At 39.3% G+C, this 20,747-nt stretch overlaps 1 protein-coding gene across 3 annotated transcripts in view; it reads left to right on the top strand.

Moving 5' to 3' along the window:
* Window positions 1–20,747, top strand: part of PTPRR (protein tyrosine phosphatase receptor type R) — a 101,926-nt gene that overhangs the window by 76,377 nt on the left and 4,802 nt on the right. Inside the window, exons 7-10 of one of the 3 annotated variants that reach the window (XM_024737140.1) lie at window positions 4,285–4,395; window positions 5,708–5,865; window positions 9,424–9,537; window positions 17,190–17,319. In XM_024737140.1, the coding sequence (XP_024592908.1) occupies window positions 4,285–4,395; window positions 5,708–5,865; window positions 9,424–9,537; window positions 17,190–17,211 (405 nt within the window). In that variant the 3' untranslated portion in view covers window positions 17,212–17,319. Of the gene's footprint in view, window positions 1–4,284; window positions 4,396–5,707; window positions 5,866–9,423; window positions 9,538–17,189; window positions 17,320–20,747 lie in introns of those variants that run through there. The other 2 variants (XM_024737139.1, XM_024737141.1) reach the window with 2 other exon arrangements.

A 20,747-nucleotide genomic window follows, 5' to 3' on the forward strand; every position in this document is an offset into this window, starting at 1 on the left:
GACACAGTTAATCCAAAAAAAAAAAAAAAAATAAGAGTGGAGACTCAAACACACAAAAAAACTCTAATGTTTTACTTTGTCTTAAAACAGGTACATTTGTTCATATTCAAATTTGTTCATTATTTTATTATGGAACTGTCTTTTTTTATTTTTAATATTGGTTCTCGGTCATATAGTTTGCGTAAATCACGCCCTTTATATGTCATTGAAATGTCCCATTTAAGTTTCTTTGAAATGTGAGAGAACATAGAAAAATTTGTAAAGCAATATGAAAGCAGAATCCTGTCTATATTTCCAAACTTTGCCCTTTTATAATGGTCTCACCTGTACCTGATTTGACCACAGTTTTCTTTACTGATTTACTTTTTTTCCCCAGCGAAAACCTAATTAGCTTATGCAATTATTTCATAGAACAATTCTTTTTTTCTTTCCACCCTCATGTTTCATTGATTTATGTAAAGTCTCATTAAATTACTGGGCTCTAATAACAAGTACAACTGTCATTAAGAGGTTCGGATATAAATACCACTTGTTGAACATACAGCTCAGCAGATAGTGACAGACTTGCTGGACTTAGTAAGAGAGCAGAAAGAGGGCTTTCAGTGTTCCACGAGCATCAGCATATTTCATAGAGGGAAGGGAGGGCATTGGTTATTGCTGTAAAAAGAAGTGTCGGTTATTAGTGCAGAAATCAAAAACAGAAACTTGAATGTATAAAGTGATATTTGCTCAGAGGGTCCTAGCCCCAAGAGGATGGTCCCAGAAAACCTTATGAAAACACCTGAGCTTCAGTTTTATCAGCTGTAAAATGATAAAAAAATAATAATAACAACAATATATACTCTCTGCTCTACCTAATGCAAATGATCGTGGAAGGGATTCAGTGATACAAGGTTGGTGAAGGTGCTTTTAATATTAACTTGCTGCACCTATGTTACTAATATTTAATTGGAACACTAAGAATTAGAGTAACCAAAACCATAATAATTTTAGACAATCTGACCCATTCTGTCTTATATGCAAATGTAACCCAAATGCAACTGAGTATCTTCTTTTTGTTTATTTAGAGCCACTTTCTATGTGATGATAGTCTTTAGCTCATAGAGCAAAATCTCTTTGATTTTAAGTGCATGGAATTTAAAAAGAAAGTAACTTAAAAATAGATTTTTTTTTTCAGGCAACTAAAATACTAGCTAGACCTGTTCCTTCTTTATACACAAATAGTCCTAATGTGGGTGTGAGAGGGATGGTCAAAGAAAAAAAGATTATAAAAATATCAGTTTGCTTTGCATTGCGTTCTACTTTTGCTGTAAACCACTGATTATGAAACATTGGTTGATGTCCAGAATCTTTAGTTAGGGTTCACTAATTACTTGTTTGCACAAGAGACACATGACCTTCTGGAAACCTCTTTGTCCTCCAAATTATGAATTCTTGGAATTAATAGATAATTTTACTGCAAGAATCAGCCCATCTAGCAGAAGAATAGTGATGATTTGGGGTTACGTACTGCTAGATAGCGTGCTATTTCAAATTACCTACAATTATTATGGTTTCACAATATTATCTGTAAGAGAGCATTTTCCTTCCTTGCATTTTCCTTTTTTATATCATTGTTAGCACCACAATAAAGAAGCCCTAAAAAGCTCTTCACAAAACTAATTTGAACATGAACTTGTGCTCTTAGAAACAACTATGTTTGCCACTCTCCCTCACTTCATATTCAAAAGCACCCACACTTCTCTGGTCTCTTTTTCTCCGTTCTCCTAAAAGGGGGAAAAATGTATTCGGTGTGTAGAAATAAGCTATTGTATCTCAGAAAGGAGATGGGATGCTAATTAAGGGTTGTTTGAATGAACAAGTCACATTGCATTGTCTACTGGGAGCCTGCTGCCAATTTCATTTTTGGTAAAGAGTCAAGAAAAACATTCAAGAGGGCCCCGGCAAGCTTGGGAGAGAAGCGAGCAGCACTTCCATTTATCAAGTAGGTGCACAAGCCTGGATTGTATTGTTAAGAGTCAGGGTGCAGGCTGAGAGCTCCTGCCTCGCAGCTTTTCTTACCGGTTTCAAGAGCCACCTTCCCAAAGAGGGGCCTGCTCCTCAGACGTGATCTTGGACAATGGGGCCACGTATGCCAGACTGCTGGGCCACTGAATGCCTCTTTCTTTGTTCAGTACCTTTTTCAAGATTCTTTGTCACTCTTCTTGGATTCATCCAGGAGGCATGGGTTTTAAGACACAAAATAGCTCGGGTCTTGCAGCGAAATAATTGATGCTCCATTGAAAGAAACCAGGCACATTGGTTAGTATGATCACCTTTAACAAACTGGGGGAATTTGAGACATTTGGCAACTCGTAAATGAGGAGGGAAAGAAATTGCTGTATTTTTAAAAGATTGCTTTTTTAAAAAAATTATTAAAATATAGTTGATTTACGATGCTGTGTCAGTTTCAGGTGTACAGCAAAGTGATTCAGTTATACATATATATATATACATATATATATATGTATAATTCTTTTTTAGATTCTTTTCCGTTATAGGTTATTACAAGATTTGGAGTATAGTTCCCTGTGCTAAAGATTTCTTTTTTTAATGTTAATGTTATATTAGCCAGAGTAAGCCTTTAGCCTGATTGCTTGACAGTCTTGGGTGTGGGGTGGCGTGTAAATAGAGGTGAAAATGATTTACTTTGTTTGGAAAAGGACCAGAACGTAGAGGATGCAAATGTGTTTTTATTGTAGTGGATGAAAAACACTGATTCCACTAGGTGAAGTGACTTCCTTGTGGCTTTATCACATAGAGTACTTGGTACTTAGCATGATAGAGCCCCAGAGGTCTGTTTCTGATACTTTATGTGTCTTTTCCTTTAGTTCTGTAATTCTGTAATGTTTTTGCTGCTACTCTTTTAAATCTATAAGTACTTAATTTTTTTCAAGTTTGGTCACGTGCCTTTGACATAGATGTAAAGAAAGAAGTGTCCTGAGGACCTCAAAGTCCCTGTTGAAGGCAAGAAGTGAAAGAATTTCTCTGTAAATATGCATGTGTGTTTGAAAGAAAATCATGAATTCTATTTAAACAATATTTCTAAAATTAAATTGCTTCCCTGGGCACTGAAAATAAAATGTCAACTTTCACACTTCACATTCTTAGTCATTAAAATATGTGGCAAGAAATTAATAGCTCTTTTGCAGTTGTTTAAAAGGCAAAATAATAAATAATATGAGCTTATACGTATGCTTGAGTCTCATTTTGTAGTTTTTTAAATAATGTAGCTTGGATATCATAAAAATAATATAATATTTAATGCATGATCTAATGCATATTTAAGTAATAATCTAATCACTTTAGATCAAAAACCCATTCCATAACTGAGTAGTTGTAAAATAACAATAATTAATAATAATAACATCATGTTTTTAACGCCTACTGTATGCCTGGCTTTGTCTTAAGTGCTTTCCATGTATTAACTCTTGAGGAAACTGAGTCCAGAGAGATTAAATATCCTGTTTATGGATTCACAGATAAATGGTAGCACCAAAATTTGGCCCCAGGCTCTCTGACTCCAAAGCTTGCACCTTAACCACCACATTATATTTTCTTGCTCGCCATATAATTATTGTCACTGCTATTAAACCCTTCAAAGAGGATCCATCATAAAAATTTTTTAAATAATTTTGCTATACATTTATTTCAATGGATCCCATAGGCGAAATATAATACCTTAGGTGTATTAATGGTCATTACATCTGCTTTACATACAAGGGAAACTGGATTCTGTGGCACCTAACACATTACAGATACTCTAATTAGAGACTTTTTTTGATGAAGCAGGAAATGTGACTTGCCTCAATCACTGTGGGAAAACATTCGTTTTAATCCTAGTCATCACAGGATAAACTCTAATATTTGGATCTTAGCTTCCTAATTCTTAATTCAGTTCTTAATTAGTCCTTAATTTCTCTATGGGGATTTGGAAAATTTTGCCTTAATTATTTTTTGGTGTGGGATTAATAGTGTTGGGCAGACATATGTAAAAATTGATATTTTATTTAAAAGCATTGAGATATAATTTATACTACACTATACATACTATAAAGCTTACCCATTTAAAATGTATGGTTCAGTGGTTTTAGCTCATTTACAGAACTGTAAAAATTGATACTTGATTTTTTTATATTAACTAAATAGAAAATTTTCAGATGCTTGAATAAAAAATACTCCAAGGCCATTGAAAACCATTAGTATTTGCTTCTTTAATATTTGTTCTTCTTTCCCCTCCTCCAGAAATGTGTGCTTTACTGGCCAGAAAAGAGAGGAATATATGGGAAAGTCGAGGTTCTGGTTATCAATGTAAATGAATGTGATAACTACACCGTTCGAAACCTTGTCTTAAAGGTAAAACTGTGGAGCTGTAGCTACCTACAAAGTAGGCGATGTTGGAGGATTACATTTCTACTTTGAAATTATTTATCCTAATAAGTACTGCAGACTCAATTTAAATAAATTAAATAATGTCAAGATCAAGGAGAAATTATAATCACTCCCTTAAGTATTTCTTTGTTATCGGCTACTATAAGTATGTGGAATTATTAAATTAATATAAGCAGCAATTAAGGAAATTCACTAAGTGGGAGGCTCAGGTCTTCTACTCTGCATAAATATGACGTCTCTGATTTAACCTTTTGAATGCCTTTAACTAAAGGCTTGTGCTAGAGACTGTACCATGATTTCTTTTTTTAATGTCCCTTTGGTCTAAGCAGATTTAAGTAAGGCCTGGAAACTGTGAAAGGGAAAATCTGCGCTTGTGGGAGGCAAGAAAAGCCTGAAGTGTTGATGAGATCTCCCAAAACCTGGAGTCACAGTCATTTATGGGGACTTTCCCGGACCACATTATGTCATAGAAAAGTTATTTAAATTTGGGGCAGCAGATGCTGAGGACTGTTGCCATGGTATTGTTTTTACTTCTGGAGAGCAATCATCCCAAAGATTCCAGTTCTATCTAGAGCCTCATTACTGGGACAGAATCACCGCAGAGAGGAAGAGGGTAGATGCAGAGCCGCGAGGCACTTACTGAGACCTGTTCAACACGGTGTTCTCAAGTGCCTCGTCCACACCAGGCCCCCCACTGGGTTTTGACGTGATGTGCATGGACCCTCACTCAAAGCATTTCTAATCTAGTGACCCCCTTGTCGCTCCTTTACTACAGGAATTCCTCACTGCTGTGAAAAACTGGAATTTGGGATGAGTGTAGAATTATTAGAGAGACTGACTATAAAATTAAGCGTTCTTATACTGGTCAATATGTTTATAATAACGTCTCAGGAATGTTCAAAGAGCAGGAAACGCACTATATCCTGATTCTTTCTTGGCTATATCTTCATCTAATATCCATTGTGTTTATTATACCAAATTACAAACATATATTTAGCATATGTATGTTTTCTATATTAAATATATCTTAAACATATGTACTAAATACATATTTATCATTTAACAGAGCAAGGCTGTCAAACTTTGGCATCAGCATAGTTACAGTAAAGTTTTCTCAGGGTGAAAGAGTATTCTTCAAAAATCTCCTAGATTTTTTTTCCGCCTAGAAATAAGTTGCCAGCAAGATGGGAGTGATAGAAGGCATTCAGTATTGTGGTTTGGGTGACTTTTAGTTCCACAGGACAATGAAGCATCTGGTGGCTGTTGCTATTTTCAGCAAGGAAGTCACACGCAACACGTGAAGCATTACTGGTACACCTCATGGCCCGATCACAAGACTCCAGCCAGTGCCCAGCCCCTTCTACAGCTCATGCTGGATGTGGAAGAAGACAGACTTGCCTCCGTGGGCCGAGGGCCTGTGATTGTCCACTGCAGGTAAGGGATGAGCTGTCCTTTCTGCGTAAGCAGCTGTCCTTCGTAAAGTCATAGAGCAGGTGGAAGTTGGGTTTTACTTCCTGGTTCTGACTTGGCTGATAAATTAAATATGTATTGAAAATGATTAACTTCCTCATACTTGTGGCTTGACCGAGACGATACTTAACAGAAATGAAGTGACATCATTAGCGTATTTTCAGCAAACAGTCACACAGGGGAGAAAATATCACTTCTAATTAATAGCTCAGGGAACAGGGGAACTTATTCACTCAGTCCTCTACCTTGAAACGTAGATGGACTCAATTAGTCTCATCAGTCTCACGTATGCTAGGAATGATATATGGTTTTTTAATTATCAACAGCCTTTTGTTGTTTCAAGATGGCCCCTGGACTTTACTAGGATTGTATCTTGATAACATTTATTATTATGTCAAATTTGGTGAAAACCAGTCAGCTATTCTAAAAGTTACCTTATGAAAAACAGATGGAAATAAATTTATGAAATGGGAAGTGGGCAAGTGGTAATTCGCCAAAAGGAGAACAAAGTGCTGTTACCAGAACATGCGGTACTGGAGGCTGGGCCGACACAGTGACAGATGTCCTCAGTGGTTCCCTTCCCTAACGTCTAGCTTAAAGGTCTTCTCCTTTAAATTTTACCTCTTCCCCCTGTTTTCCCATTAGTGTGCCCAAACTAAAGCATGTATTTTAAGGTTATTTATATAACTGGCCATCTATTCTCCATACTTTCTCCAAATAATTGGTGTTACTTTATTGACTCTCCTAAGTCTTGTAAGATAGTTTTTGATATTGTTAAGAAATAAAATATATTATTTTAGATTATAATTTTAGCCTTCTTTTGAACCTTTGTGGTTTAATTAAGGGTAAAATTTACTATATGTCTATTTATCCAAAGTGTCATTGTCTAGTTTCTAACATTAGGCCTCATCCTAAACTTAGCTTGGGGCTGAAGAAAAATACCTAACTGGCCATACTTTAGGGCTGGAAGTGTCCCCCACCCAAAATCATAAAACAGTCAGGATATCTAAAATGAACTTACCATTTCCCCTGTGAAACCAGCTCCCCTTCTGATTGCTATTTCTAAGAATGAGACCATCTTTTTTCCAGGCACTCAACATCAAATGTTGACAGTTATCTTTGGCCCTTCTCTCAATTCCAGCCTCTATATCTAATCAGTCACCAGATTGGCTTTCCCTTCAAAGCTTCTCCCATAATCATCACTTCCTGCCCAACCACCCAAGTTCAGGCCCTTATGACCTCACCCATGTATTTTAGAAGAAGTCGGCTAATTGCACATACACACCCCACTTCCCCATGCTCCACCCCTACTACAGCCTATTCTGTGCACTCCTCTTGGATGAGACGCCTAAAACCCTCTTTCATCACGTGGAGTCTATGCTCAGCACTTCTCAAAGGCTTCCCATTCCCTAGAGCAAAAGTTCTCAACCTCGGATCTGTGGCTTAGCTATGAGGGCCAGTGAACTTGAAATGACTTGAACAGATTTGAATACATGAAGTTAGGTGAATTTTCTGGGAGTGAAAACTCATTGTTTTCAACAAATTCTAAAAAAAAAAAAAAGGAAGAAAAAAGACTACCATTCTTTTACCGGATGATGTCCAAACCTTTTAGCTTTCCATTTAAGATCCTTTATAGGCCCCACTGTACATTCCCAGTCTTATTTCCCACTGTTCCTCTAATGTAACTTTCTCTTTAAGCCAGACTAGCCTACTCATTGTCACTGTGTTCTGCGGCAGTTCTTTCCTTTTACCATTCTCATCCATGGAACATTCTCTCTCCTTCATGATAACCAAAATGCCTGCCATTCACAGGGTATAGTTCAAGTCCTGTCTCTTTATTGAGACAAACTCTCCATAGACACGTCAACTAAAAGGGACTCACTCCTCATCTGAATTCCTCTGCACCCACATTCAACAGGAAGTAAGTGCCATGTAGGAGAAATAGTGCTATTTGAGTGCCAAGAGGGGAATTATTCATTCAAACCATGAGGATTGAAAAAGCCTCTAAAAGTTGGAATAATGTTGAACAGGATCTTGAAAAGAGGTCCAATGTTTGTGGTTTTAAAAGGCAGGAGGGAGGGCATTTCCGATTGGAGAAATATCCATTAACACAAAAAGAAAAATTAGAAAATAGGAGTTTTTTGCAATGATTCAAATGAAAACAGTGACGCAAGGGGTGCAAAGTTGACAGCAAAAAGCTTGAAAGTTCGTGACAGTCATATTATGTAAGGGCCTGAATACCATGGAAGGGTGCTTAGACATTGTGCTGTGACCGTTGGGAGCCATCTACAGTTTTTGAGTAGCGAGTAATATGATCCGGTCCCTGTTTTAGAAAGATGAACCTAGCAGCTGTGTATATCATGAATTAGCCCAGGAAGAGTCTTGAGCCTTGGAAACCATAATGAGATCATTGCTAATCATAAAGTAAGATTTCAAAAACGTGAGCACAGTTTATAGAAAGGAAAGCATGGATCACAACAGCTCCGCAGAGGTGGAAAATATAAGAATTGGTAACAGATTGGATGTGGGAGTTGAGAGAGGGGGAGATGTTGAAAATAGCTCCAAGATTTCTAGGCTGGAAAACTGGTGGCTGCCTGGTAATGCCATTGAGGAAAAAGATAATTAATTCTGTTTTAGATACACTGAATTTAGATACATTGAAATGCAGCAAGTGTAAAAAAGCAACAGCAAGAGTGCCAGCTAGGAGGTGGAATGCCAATCTAGAGTTTAGGAGAAACTTGGGGAATTTAAGTGGAGATCTGAGAGAAATTTACATTTGTGGTTGAAATTGCTGAGAGAGAGAGCGAGAGAGAAAGCTTGTTTGTTAAGTTGATGACTTACCGTCTGAAGGAGATTCATGAGTAAACCTTCCATGACAGGTAGTATGTCTGTTTAACTGTTACCTTGATTAAAAAAAAAAAAAAAAAAACTTGGAAATATGTGCTTCTAGCCACATCCTCTCTCCTTAACTGAATTGAATCTTCAGTTATTCACTAGCATCTTCCACATCAGTATATCCAAGACCAAAGTCCCCACTCTCTCCCTCGAATCAGCCCTCATTCCAGAATTCCCCCTTCCTCTCGACAAACGCTGCCATTCTTCCAGTCCTCCAGGCGAGTCACCTTGGACTTCTTGCTTTTCTCACCGTTCAGCTCCACTCCTCCACACTCACATTTATGATGTGTATAAGTCTTTCCCCTCCTTGCTACTGCCCATACCTTACCTAATTTCAGGCCTTAATTCTTCTTTGTAGAACAACTAGTACCTTTTTCGCTATTCTCTCCCCCACTACTACCTCCCTCCACTCCATTCATCCTACTGCTTAGACCTAAAGGGAAGAATTGCCATTAAAGCACTCAGCACAGGGCCGGGTTTGTACACTCAGTACATGAGAGCTGTTGCTGCTGTAATTACTACTATTAATCGCAATTGTTTCCAATTTTAAAAGTACCTTTTTAAAAGAATATATTTTACCTTTGCTATTTTTCCTGCACCTTTTAATGCGTTACCTTTTCTTCTCAGTGCAGGGATAGGCAGGACGGGGTGTTTTATTGCTACATCCATCGGCTGTCGACAGTTGAGAGAAGAAGGAGTTGTGGACGCGCTGAGCATCGTCTGCCAGCTGCGTGTGGACAGGTGAGTGTCGGGGGGCAGAGGGTGAGAGACACTTCAGAGCAGCGTCATCGTCACAACCTAATCCGATCAGCCTGACTTTGTCAACACCACAGGCTCTGAAGTCCTAACTCTCTGTAGAGATTTGTGTAAAATGCTTAGGAATGTACATTACATTAAAAAGCCATCAAAGAAACTGTTATTTGCAACACTGACCCTCAGGAGTCCAAAGCCAAGAGCTTATGCTTAACCTTTCCTTGTCTTTGATGCAGGTTGTTTATGGTGGTAGCTGTTCCTTCTTAATCTCACACCTCTGTTCCTCCATAGGGACTTTGCATTTTCATGTGACTTAAGTGAATCATTCACTTTAGGATCTTGATCCTTAAAAATGAGGCATATGTCATAATACCAAGAATCGGCTTTTTTCCCACTGTTCCTTTTTTAATTGCACAAAATGCAGATAACAAAATTTACCATCTTAACCATTTTTAAGAGTGCACTTAAGAGTGTTAAGTACATTCACATTGTCCTGCAACCTAATCCAGAACTCTTTTCATCTTGAAAAGCTCTGTACCCATTAAACAACAAGTACCCATTTCTTGTCAACCACTATTCACCTTCTCACTCTATGAGTTTGGCTACTCTAGGTGCCTCATGTAAGTGGAATCATGCAGTATTTGTCCTTTTGTTACTGGCTTCTTTCACTTAGCATAATATCTTCAAGATTCATCCATACTGTACACGTGTCAGAATTTCCTTCCTTTTTAAGGCTAAATAATATTCCATTGTACGTATATACCGTATTTGGTTTATCCATTCATGTGTCAATGGACACTTGGGTTGCTGCCACCTTTTGGCTGCTGTGAATAATGCTGCTATGGACATGGATGTACAAATAGCTATTTGAGATTCTTTGGAGTATATACCCAGAAATGAGATGGCTGCACCATATGGTAATATTTTAAACTTTTCAAGGAATACCATATTGGTTGCCACAGCAGCTGCACCCTTTACAGTGCCACCAACGGTGTACAGGGGTTCCAACTTCTGTTTGTTTAGTTTTGTTTTTTGGAGTGGCCATCCTAATGGGTGTGAGTTGGAAGAGTCACGTTTATGTATAGATGGTTTGATCACCTTTGTGATGATGTCTGTTTATGCACTGAAAACAGAACAAACAAGTAATTTCTTTTCTTCCTTGCTCCACAACTAAGCCTGGGGAAATGAACAGTTGAGTCAGTGACCGAGAACGTGCACAGGTGCTCATCGAGAGCAGGCACAGAGAGGAAGATGCTGTGCGGGAACATGAGCAGTGGACCTCCCTGCTCTGCAGTTTGCTGTGCTATCGTGGATGAAGAGTTGTTCTGAGAGCTGAGCTATGGTTTCTCTTCTTTCATTCGCACGGCGAACATTTATGAGTCATCTCCTAAACGCAAGGCATTTTTCTGGATGCTGCACGTACTTAAAGGAGATGAGTGTGGCTCTGCTCTCCTAGAGTTTAGATGCTAACAGAGAGAAGAGAAGAGATAATAAACAGCACAGAAATAAACAGGACAATTTCAGACAGAGATAAACGCTCTGAGGTAATAAAACAAGAGTCACAGGACCTGAGCCTCCTGGAATTTAGCCCTGTGACCGAGTTTCCTAAAACTACAAAAGTCACATTTTTAAGTCATGCAATAAATATTTGTTGAGCCCCTACTATGTACTAGGTCCTAGAATTTCAATAGAGACAAAAGAATTGTTCGGAAAATTCAACGAGAAAATATATATAAAGCACTCAGAACAGAGTCTGGCACACAGGAAGCCTTTCAGTAAATGTTCACTTCGTTACTATCATCTTCATTATTATTAAGATCATCAGTGAAGTTTCTCCAGTCTCTAAAAACTAAACATTCAAATCTCCTTTCCAGATGAGGTTTTCCCTCCCCATCACTATCGTTCTTTGTTTCCTTTTAAATAGTAATTTCGAAGTCTTTGTCAGTGTATCTTCCCTCTATTTTTCTCTTAACTTTGGCTTATTAGAAGCTGTTTACCTTGATGATTAAGATTATGGACTCTGGAAATCTATTACCTGGCTTTGCATCCTGGCTCCCACCATTTCCTGGTTGTGTGGCCTTGGGCAAATTATAAGACTTCTCCATGCCTTGATTTTCTCATCTGGAAAATGGAAGTAATAATAGTATCTACTTCTTATGTTGTTATAAGGATTAAGAGATCATCTGTAAAGTGGCTGGCACTTAAGCATGCAACCAAGGTTAGCCACAGTTATTATCAATAAATATAGCAAGAACCTGAACATGTATCTATAAATTGGAACTAATAATATATACGCCACAGGGTTGCAGTAACATTAAGAGGAGATTATACCTGTGGAGTACTGAGTAGAACATTTAGTCTAGGTTTCTTACCCTCTCTCTACCCCCCTCCCCACTTCTGCCTTTCCATAGCCCTCATGTAACTACTTCCAAAAATGTCTACTTTTTGTGCATAAGAAGATCAGCTTCAATTCTCTCTCCCCCTCCTCTTATAATTGCTGTCTTGGTTTCCTGAAACCCCCTTGCCTTCCATACACTACTGCCCACCCCAACTGGAACAGGATCCATTTGCTTCACTTCAGACTCCGCGACCTACCTTCACCAAGAAGAGGGGACCTATGTCAGAGAGTGAGGGACAGTACCCAGTCAGTCTGGAGTTGCTCCTGCGGTGACCTTGATCTCTTCTGCTTTGTGCTTCTGTAAACAAGGCTCCTGCATGGGACCCACATATCCCCCAGGCACTCCAGTTCATGTCCGTGAACCCACTTTCCTATTAGCTAGAGCCAGAGCTCCATGAATGCCAAATACATAGATCTAAACGGACTCCAAGTTGATGTCCAACACCTGTTCTGACCCTATTTGGAACAACACCCTGAAAAAAAGGGGGGGCTTGGTTTGCTCGTTGTTTGGGCTCTTGTTACTCTTAGATCTTGTCTATTCGCCCTCCCATCTCCCTCCTCCCCCACCGGCTTCTATAGCCTGACCTCCACCTTGGTTTCCACTTCCCGGTCACGTTACTCTGTCAAGTCTACCAAATTGTTCTCTAGCTTTGAAGAGAATCACAAATACATTTTTTAAACCATATCACAATGCCTCCTCTATCGGCTCCTTCCTTCCTAAAGCAAATGGGCAGAAATTTTTAGCCTTGGCCTTCCATCACCACCAAGGTCTCCCACAAGGCTTGTCTTTTTACTCCTGATAGGATTTTCAAAACATATTCAACTTCTCTGCTGATCTAAAGCCTATGGGTTCCCTACCCCCTGGATCTGAATTACTGCCAATATGTGTCTTGATATCATTCTAACTGATTTATTCATCAAGATCCCTTCTATATAAATTCTGAGCCGCTGCTTCTGTTGTTTATGAAGCAGATCGTCTCCTTGAAACTTTCCTTGAAAAGTCTTGCCTTTGCCTTCCTTCCTTCACACGATTAACAGATTTTCTTTTTCTTGTCTCTTCCTTCTGTTGTGCACTTCCTTAGTTATTATAAAAAGCAAAACAGAAAACACCCTCCTTTCTTTGTCTCCATCCGACTTCTTTCCATCCTTCTTGCATCTTGCTTCATTTTTTCATTCTTTTCTTGTCATACTTCACTTTCAGAATTCCAGCCTGTAGGTGACTGCTGCTGTCGACCATGGCTTTAACTCATATTGGTAAAGGGAAAAGTGGCCTCAGAAAATCCAAATGCCTGTCCTTCTGCTCTTGCAGCTTATCGTTATTCATCAGTTCTTCAAACCTTGCACCCAATCCTGGTCTCTGTGGCGGTCCTTGCCTTCAATTTTGTCTTCAAAACGTTCCGAGATGCACTGTTGACAGCAGAGGTTTATTTAATGATGGTCGCTACACCATGGTCTTCAAAGCACATGCCTCATTTAACTCCCAAAATGAACCCAAGAGTCAGAAAAGAGATATGCCTTGGCCTCACTTTTTTAAAATAAGGAAACAAAGAATTCAAGATAGCAAGTAACTTGCCCAATGTCACCTAGCTAAGAAAACTGGTGAAATAGACCTCTTTGGCATCTGGGACTTCTGATTTCTAACTCAAAAGGTATGACTGTTTTTGATAAAAGTAAACAATCTTTTGGAATATGTTTATTGAAGAATTGCTAGACAAAAACTTAGCTCTCTGATCATTCTTTGCTGATAAAAAAATGCAATGACACTATAATTTTTAAAACAATGGTTAATATGAAGGAGAGCTGTTTCATGGATAAAGTGATATTGTCAGCAGTTGCCTGAAAAATATAACTTGAGGAACATGGAGAATTTGCCTCATCCCAAAATATCTAACTATGGAGGGTGCCTAAAATATCTGTGTGTAGTGAATGTTTAAAAGACTACTATTAGAGAGCCAGGCTTTGGTTTAAAGAGTCATTCCTTTTTCAAGTTTCTTGAACGTACAGTTGAGAGGTGAGAGTGATACCTTATGTCTTCCTGGCTATTAACACTTTAAACAGGGTGATCTATCCTTTTCCAGTTAGGGTATGTTAGCTAGAGGGTATGTTAGCTAGAGAGTGTGTAACTCCACACATCGGGAAGACATTCAGAACTGAGGTCTTGATGAAGAGGAATTGAAGAGAGGGCTCCAGAAGAGGCCCTGCCATTGAGACTGATAGACAGCTCTGGGCACTGGGGAGGTGAGGGCAGAAGAGCTGCAAAACCGCTACCTGATTTGCAGGGCCCAGTGCAAAATGAAAATGTGGAGCCCCATTTTAAAAAATGATTAACTCTTTCAAGGTGGCAACAGCAAAGCATGAAGCCAATACGGGGTCCTTCTCAGCACAGGGAGATGGGGCTGGCGTGACTGAGCATGTCGGGTCCATGCAGTCGACCCTGTTGGGGGATGTTTTAGGATGGATGTTTGTAGATGGGTGTGAATTCTGTGTCCTGTGGAACAGTCACCCACGATCTCTGCTCAGAGCAGTTCTCCTGAATCATGCATATGGTCATTCATTCAACAAACATTTACTAAACATCTACTGCTGAACATGCATCAGGCGCCTGGGTAGAGCAAATTGGATTCCTTGACAGACTTTTCCAGACTGTGTTTCTCAGGGCACATTTTAACGATTAATTACACTATGAGAACCCGCTAAGTGTCAGACTCTCTTAGCCTGTACTCAGGCAAAAAAAAATAATAATAAAATAAAATTTAAAAGCTTCTCAATTAATTTTGAGAAAAAGCTATATGCTATATTTCTTAGAACCCCTCTCCACTTGGATATTCACAAGAAGTATTAAAGCATTAAAGGATCTGAAGTGTCCCCCAGCATGGAAATCTATTACACTTCCTTGAAGGACTGTTTCACATTTATTTGACCACACAAAACTTTCCTCGGACACTATCTAAAAGGGAGGGAAAGAAGTTGTAAGATAATAAATATAAGCTATTCTTTCAAGAAGTTTGGTGGCGAAGAGAAGACTAGAGATGGCATAGGAATTTGAGCCTGGGTGGAGACCATTAAAAAGGGGAAAGGAAAGGGTGGGACTAATTGGAAGCATCCAGCTGAACACAATAAGGGCTACAAAAGACAGAGCCAATATATCAGAGGGCTAATAGTTTGTACTCTGCAGGGTCCAAGCTCCATAGAATTTTTCCTATCCTCCCATACCCTCCTTAGCAATGGCCTCTGCCCACTAGTGATCCAAGGCTGCACATTGCATCTTTTTTATAGTTTACCCCCCACCACTTTTATCTGCCTCCTCTGAGAAGTCCAGAGCCTGGCTCACAGCAAAGAAAAAGAAAGTGGTTTTGGTACTGGAAATGGCTTCCATGATTGATCAATCAACAGTTTGAGCACTGAGTAGGATCAAAGACCTTATCAAAAAAAAAAAAGAGAGAGAGAGAGAAAGAAAGAAAGAAAAAATTACAATGCTTGATCATTGTTATTCAACATAACAGAAACCGGCAATTTGTACTCATCACAAGTCTGCATTTTAGCAATAAATTCAGATGGTCTGGTTTAGAGATGAGTGTGTTATGCTGAATGGATGTTTCCAGTGTAACAACAATGACAGAACCATTTACTGGATTCCTCACTCTCTGGCAAGACATTATTTTTATTGGCTTTCAGGCAACTTCTATTAATAGATACTACAGTTCTCACTGCAGATTCATGAGCCTGCGATTCTCCTATTAATAATACTTTTGAGCATATTTTGAACTAAAATGGGATTTCTTTTTTCCAAATAGGAGTTCAGATTCAGTGCAGGGCACCCACAGGTGTTTTATTTAGAAGTGTGTTCGTGGATCATTCCTTCGTTGCTATGATATTCATTTTTAATTAAAAGACGAAGGTAGTAGCAGGCAATTGGGACAGAGCACTGGCTGGTGGGAGTGGGAAGCAGGCAGCCACTAGAGAAAGAGATGCCAGAGATTCCTGGACCAGATGTCAAGGATGTTGGTGCTAATCCTGGCTCTGACCCTAATTTCCAGTGTGACCACTTGTCACTCTAAGCCTCTGTGTCTACATGTGGAGAAAGAGAAGTGGTGCATATCAGAAGCCTCCAACCTCATCTGGTCTGAGGACCCCTTTTCAAGAGTAAAATATTTCATGGACCCCAGCCTGATGGTTATACTTTGAATCCCATAATGCTTATAAATGAATCCTGTTTTATTATTTAGCCCTTCCACAGCTTGCTTAAATCTTCTCATCTTAAATATCGCTAAATTATTGTGACGATACCACCTAATTAAGAATTCCAGTTGCTATTAAAGCTAAACCAACACTTTCATCATATTTAGCGCCTGCTACAAGAGATTCATTTAGGCTTGTGTATACTGTTTTCATGGTGTGAGATAGTGATGAAGGTCATTTACACACTGAGTCTGAGAGATGCACTTGTCCCTTTAAAAGTAATAATAATAATCCATAATAATAAAATGGCCCAGGATACTCAGAGACTGCCTCACATGCATATGGAGAATGACTAAGGAGCAAGGTAGGGACACCAGAAGACGTCTAGGCAGGGAGGCAAAGAACGTGTTCCATTGTAGGTTGACCTCAGGCAATCTTTTCCTCACTGTATTTCTTTTCATCCCACTCGACACCTCTGAACTCTGGAAGAACTTGAAAACAGAATTTGGGAAGTGAAACACATAAAATAATTTGTGATCCCAAAGGCTTTTTTTTTCTCCGCTTTCCCTCTTTTTTTTCCTTCCCCAGAAACAGGAAACAATCTGTCTAATCCACCCTTTTGAGAGTCAGTAGTGAAATCTGCAGTTGTCTTTGTACATCCTTACCTTGGAGGCCTTAAATTGGAATGACATCCAAAGACCTTACTTGTGGCTTCCCAGACAGGATAGAGAAATGCTTCCAGTGTGCGTCATATCATTGTTTAAATGTTTTGATTAATCACTTCAGTTTGACGATTTTTTTTTTAACTATAACAACCTAAGAAGAGGAATACGTATGCCACCAGTTTCCTAGGCTAATATGTGTCCATATTAGCAAAACTAGGTTAAAATAATTCCAAAGCTAAAATTTTCACCTCTTGGTATAATTTTTACCAACCTTTATCTTACATTTAGCCATATCCTTCTGCAATCCCAACTAATCCCAGAGATTCCCCTTAATTAGTGAATTTCAACGATCTCATTTGAAGATCAGGGATTGAACATTTTGGTTTACTTATTTTCAGAACACTTGAAGGTAAAGCTTAGAAATCGGTTTGGATTTACTTGACATCACAGTTCTTGAGACCATAACAAGACGTCCTCTCGTAAAACAGATAATGCCAACCGAATCTTCCAAGTGGTTGTCAGGACGACCTTTTCCTTCTTCTCAGCTAGGAGTCAACTGAGTGTTAACCTGGGTGTTCAGAAGAAGATTGGCTAGTTTTCAGGAAAAACAAAAATGGAACTCAAGGTATGCTAGTGCATTGAATTATCATTTGACTTGTGTTGGCTTTTATGCCCTACACATACTTTGTAGAAAAAAGTATCTATATTCAAAACACCCGGTCAGAAACAATCAAAATGTTTAAGTTCTTCGTCCTTGAAATGACATGGTATATAGACACAGGGAAGATGTCTGTCTGAGACACCCCAAGTTCAGCCCCAGACGTTAGCCTGGTTTGACTCATGCCCAAGCTATCAGACCCATGAGGCACATTAACGTCCACAACTTTTGTTCTAAATTTACTGTACCAAACTTTACCAAAAGAATTCCAGATTCAAAAATAATAAAAAGCCAAGGAGCGTAAGTTCCATTGTTAGCCCAGAAGTGAGTCACCGCTGCAGCATTTCTTCTGTCTACTGATTAGACCGGATACGCTCTGGGCGGTGCAGCAGGAAAGGCTTGTTGCTCTTTGTATGTGTGAGTTAATAGTCACAAAAGGTCACAATTTTAACATGTTAAAAACCAAATCTCTCTCCTGGGCATCTGGAGGGGTTTTTTTCAACACACCCTCCCAGTAGCGAAGGTGAAAAAATATATAGTTTTTTCTCTTCTAACCTGAGTTTACCCTCAGCTGACAAAGCTATGTGCTTTTCTGCAGAGCGTCCGAGAAGACACTGATTTTTTTGTTTGATGGGGCTAAGGTGACATGTGCTATCTGACATTTCTGGAAGGGCAGTATATCTGAATCCTCTCTGGCCTGGCCATACACACTGTTCATATTCTGTGGCCACAAAGAAATCAGAGCCTTGCACCCAACACCATTTTTGCAGTAAAAGAAGTGACTTTCTTCCAAAGCATGAAATGGGGCAGAATTAGGGTGAACAAATAATATGTCATCCAAACCCAGGCACTTCTGAGAGTGAAATGGGGCTTTATTAATAATTACACCGTTGGGCTTCCCTGGTGGCGCAGTGGTTGAGAGTCCACCTGCCGATGCAGGGGACACGGGTTCGTGCCCTAGGCCAGGAAGATCCCACATGCTGCGGAGCAGCTGGGCCCGTGAGCCATGGCCACTGAGCCTGCGCGTCCGGAGCCTGTGCTCCGCAACAAGAGAGGCCACAACAGTGAGAGGCCCGTGTACCGCAAAAAAATTACACCATTTACAGGAGTAAATCAGGACTGTCCCAAGCAAACCAGATGCATGATCACCCTAAGGGCTTATGTTAACTAAGCATTTACCAACAGAATAAGAAATAGAACACGTGGCATTTATTTAGTACTCTAAATGCCACTGTGCTAAGCATTTTATGGATTATCTCATTTAAACCTTGCAAAAAGTGAAACTTTATTAGGTAAACACCGTTTGCCAGGCCAGTGGTTTTTAAACTTTTTTTTAGTGAACAACAGGAAACAAAACACTGGGAAGACAAAATCTTCTACAAAACACCAATATGGAAAACCATTAGCAATAATTAATAAAAGAAAGAAGGAAAGGAAGGAAAGAAAGAAAGAAAGAAAGAAAGAAAGAAAGAAAGAAAGAAAGAAAGAAAGAAAGAAAGAAAGAAAGAAAGAAAAAGAAAGAAAGAAAGAAAGAAAGAAAAGAAGGAAGGAAGGAAGAAAGGAAGAAAGAAAGAAAGAGAGAAAGAAAAAGAAAAACTGTAAAAAGGAGAACTGCTGCCCTGGTCAAAACTGTGATTAGAAGCCAGTCCTAAAGGCCGACCCTCCTTCTCCACTACAGGCACCACGGTAGAACCCTGGGCTCCTGGGAATTCTGTGAATAGCCTTTGGCTAGACATTGATAGGCTCTGACTCATTTAATCCTCACAATCTTGATGAGGTTTGTCATTGTCATTTTATAGGTCAGGAAAACCCAGCTGGGAGGAACAAATGATTTGTTCAAAATCTGATAGGTTCAAAAGCAAGGATTCAAACTTGTCTCTGTCAGACTCCAAGTCCACTTCTTGCCACTAGGTCATCTACCTCCACTGTAGGTGACTTCTAGGCTGGTTAATATTTAGAAACATATTGGGATCTTTCCATCTTGGCTTGCCCAACCTGAGCAATATGGCAGAGCTATCCTCTGCCAGGTGTGCTCTTAGTTCTACAAGGTCCTCAGAGGACTCATCCCAGAGCCTTCCAACTAGTCCTATTTGACCAGATAGCACCAAAGAGCAATAGTAATAAAAACAGTTAGCACTATGATACCGGCAAGCGCTTAGCTATGTGCTAATAAACAGTTTAAATGGACTGTCCCATTTATAGTTCACAACAGTGCTATGAGGCAGGTACTCTTTGAATACCTCATCATGTCGCAGATGAGAGAACAGCACTGCAAAGATTATGTAATAAGGGTAAAGCAGCTAGTAAGTGGTAGTGACAGGATTTGTCTTGACAACAGTGTATGGTGCCTTTTAACCTCTTAACACACTTTGGTCCCTACTGGTAATGAACGTGATGCTTTGGCATTCTAAGTGCCTTTTCAAACTCACAGTGACTCTCACAGCTAACTGGGTTGCCTTGCCCTGCTTTTATATGACCTCACCCTTTTTTGATAATCTGATTCCTGTTTGGCAGTAGATACTGTAGCTTAATGCATTATACCCCCTGGGAAAAGATTTGTGCCCAAAGAGGATTCTCCAATGAGAAGACAATGCTTTAATATAATGTACTAGGTAATGGTGGTGATGTCGGCGTGCTGCCCGACTGATGACAACTTTTCTCCACTGAAGCAGCATCTTGATCACCATGGAAATCTTTTAAAATCTTAACTTTGGTCAAGTTTAAACTATGATCTGTTGGAGGTCAAAGATTATTTAGTGCCTGCTCTTTAAAAGGGAGTTGGATAATGCCTTTTAAAGTAATAAAAAGAGCATCCCTGCTTCTTACCTTCAAAGACCGGCTTGCTTAGGAACTTATAGATCCAGGCCTCAGCAAGTCCATGGAGCCCTGTCTGACCTGAAAGGTACCTGCAGTCCAAGTCAGAGCTCTCCTGGAGGCTGAATCAGTACAGGGCTCTCTTGAGGGTTCATGATTAATCTCACGTTGTTTCTTTATTCCATAAATGTATTTTGTATATAGGCACTGTATTAGCTTCTTGAGTATTTTTCACTATGGCCAGCCTAAAGAAGACTGTATTTGTCCCATAACAGAATAAAATCTGCAGGGTAATCCTAGAATTCAAGTTCTTACAAAGATCAACAGAGAATTCTATATACCAATATATTCAATTGGAAATTTAATATTTTAAAAGATGAGTGTAATGAGTTCCTGATTTTGAGTCAGCCTCCAGTTAATGCATTCTGGGATGTCCCTTGCCTTCTTTTAGTCTGGAGTTTATATGTTTTCATATAACATGAGA

Source organism: Neophocaena asiaeorientalis, unplaced genomic scaffold (assembly GCF_003031525.2).
Source record: "Neophocaena asiaeorientalis asiaeorientalis breed wild unplaced genomic scaffold, Neophocaena_asiaeorientalis_V1.1 scaffold134, whole genome shotgun sequence".
Lineage (NCBI taxonomy): Eukaryota > Metazoa > Chordata > Mammalia > Artiodactyla > Phocoenidae > Neophocaena > Neophocaena asiaeorientalis.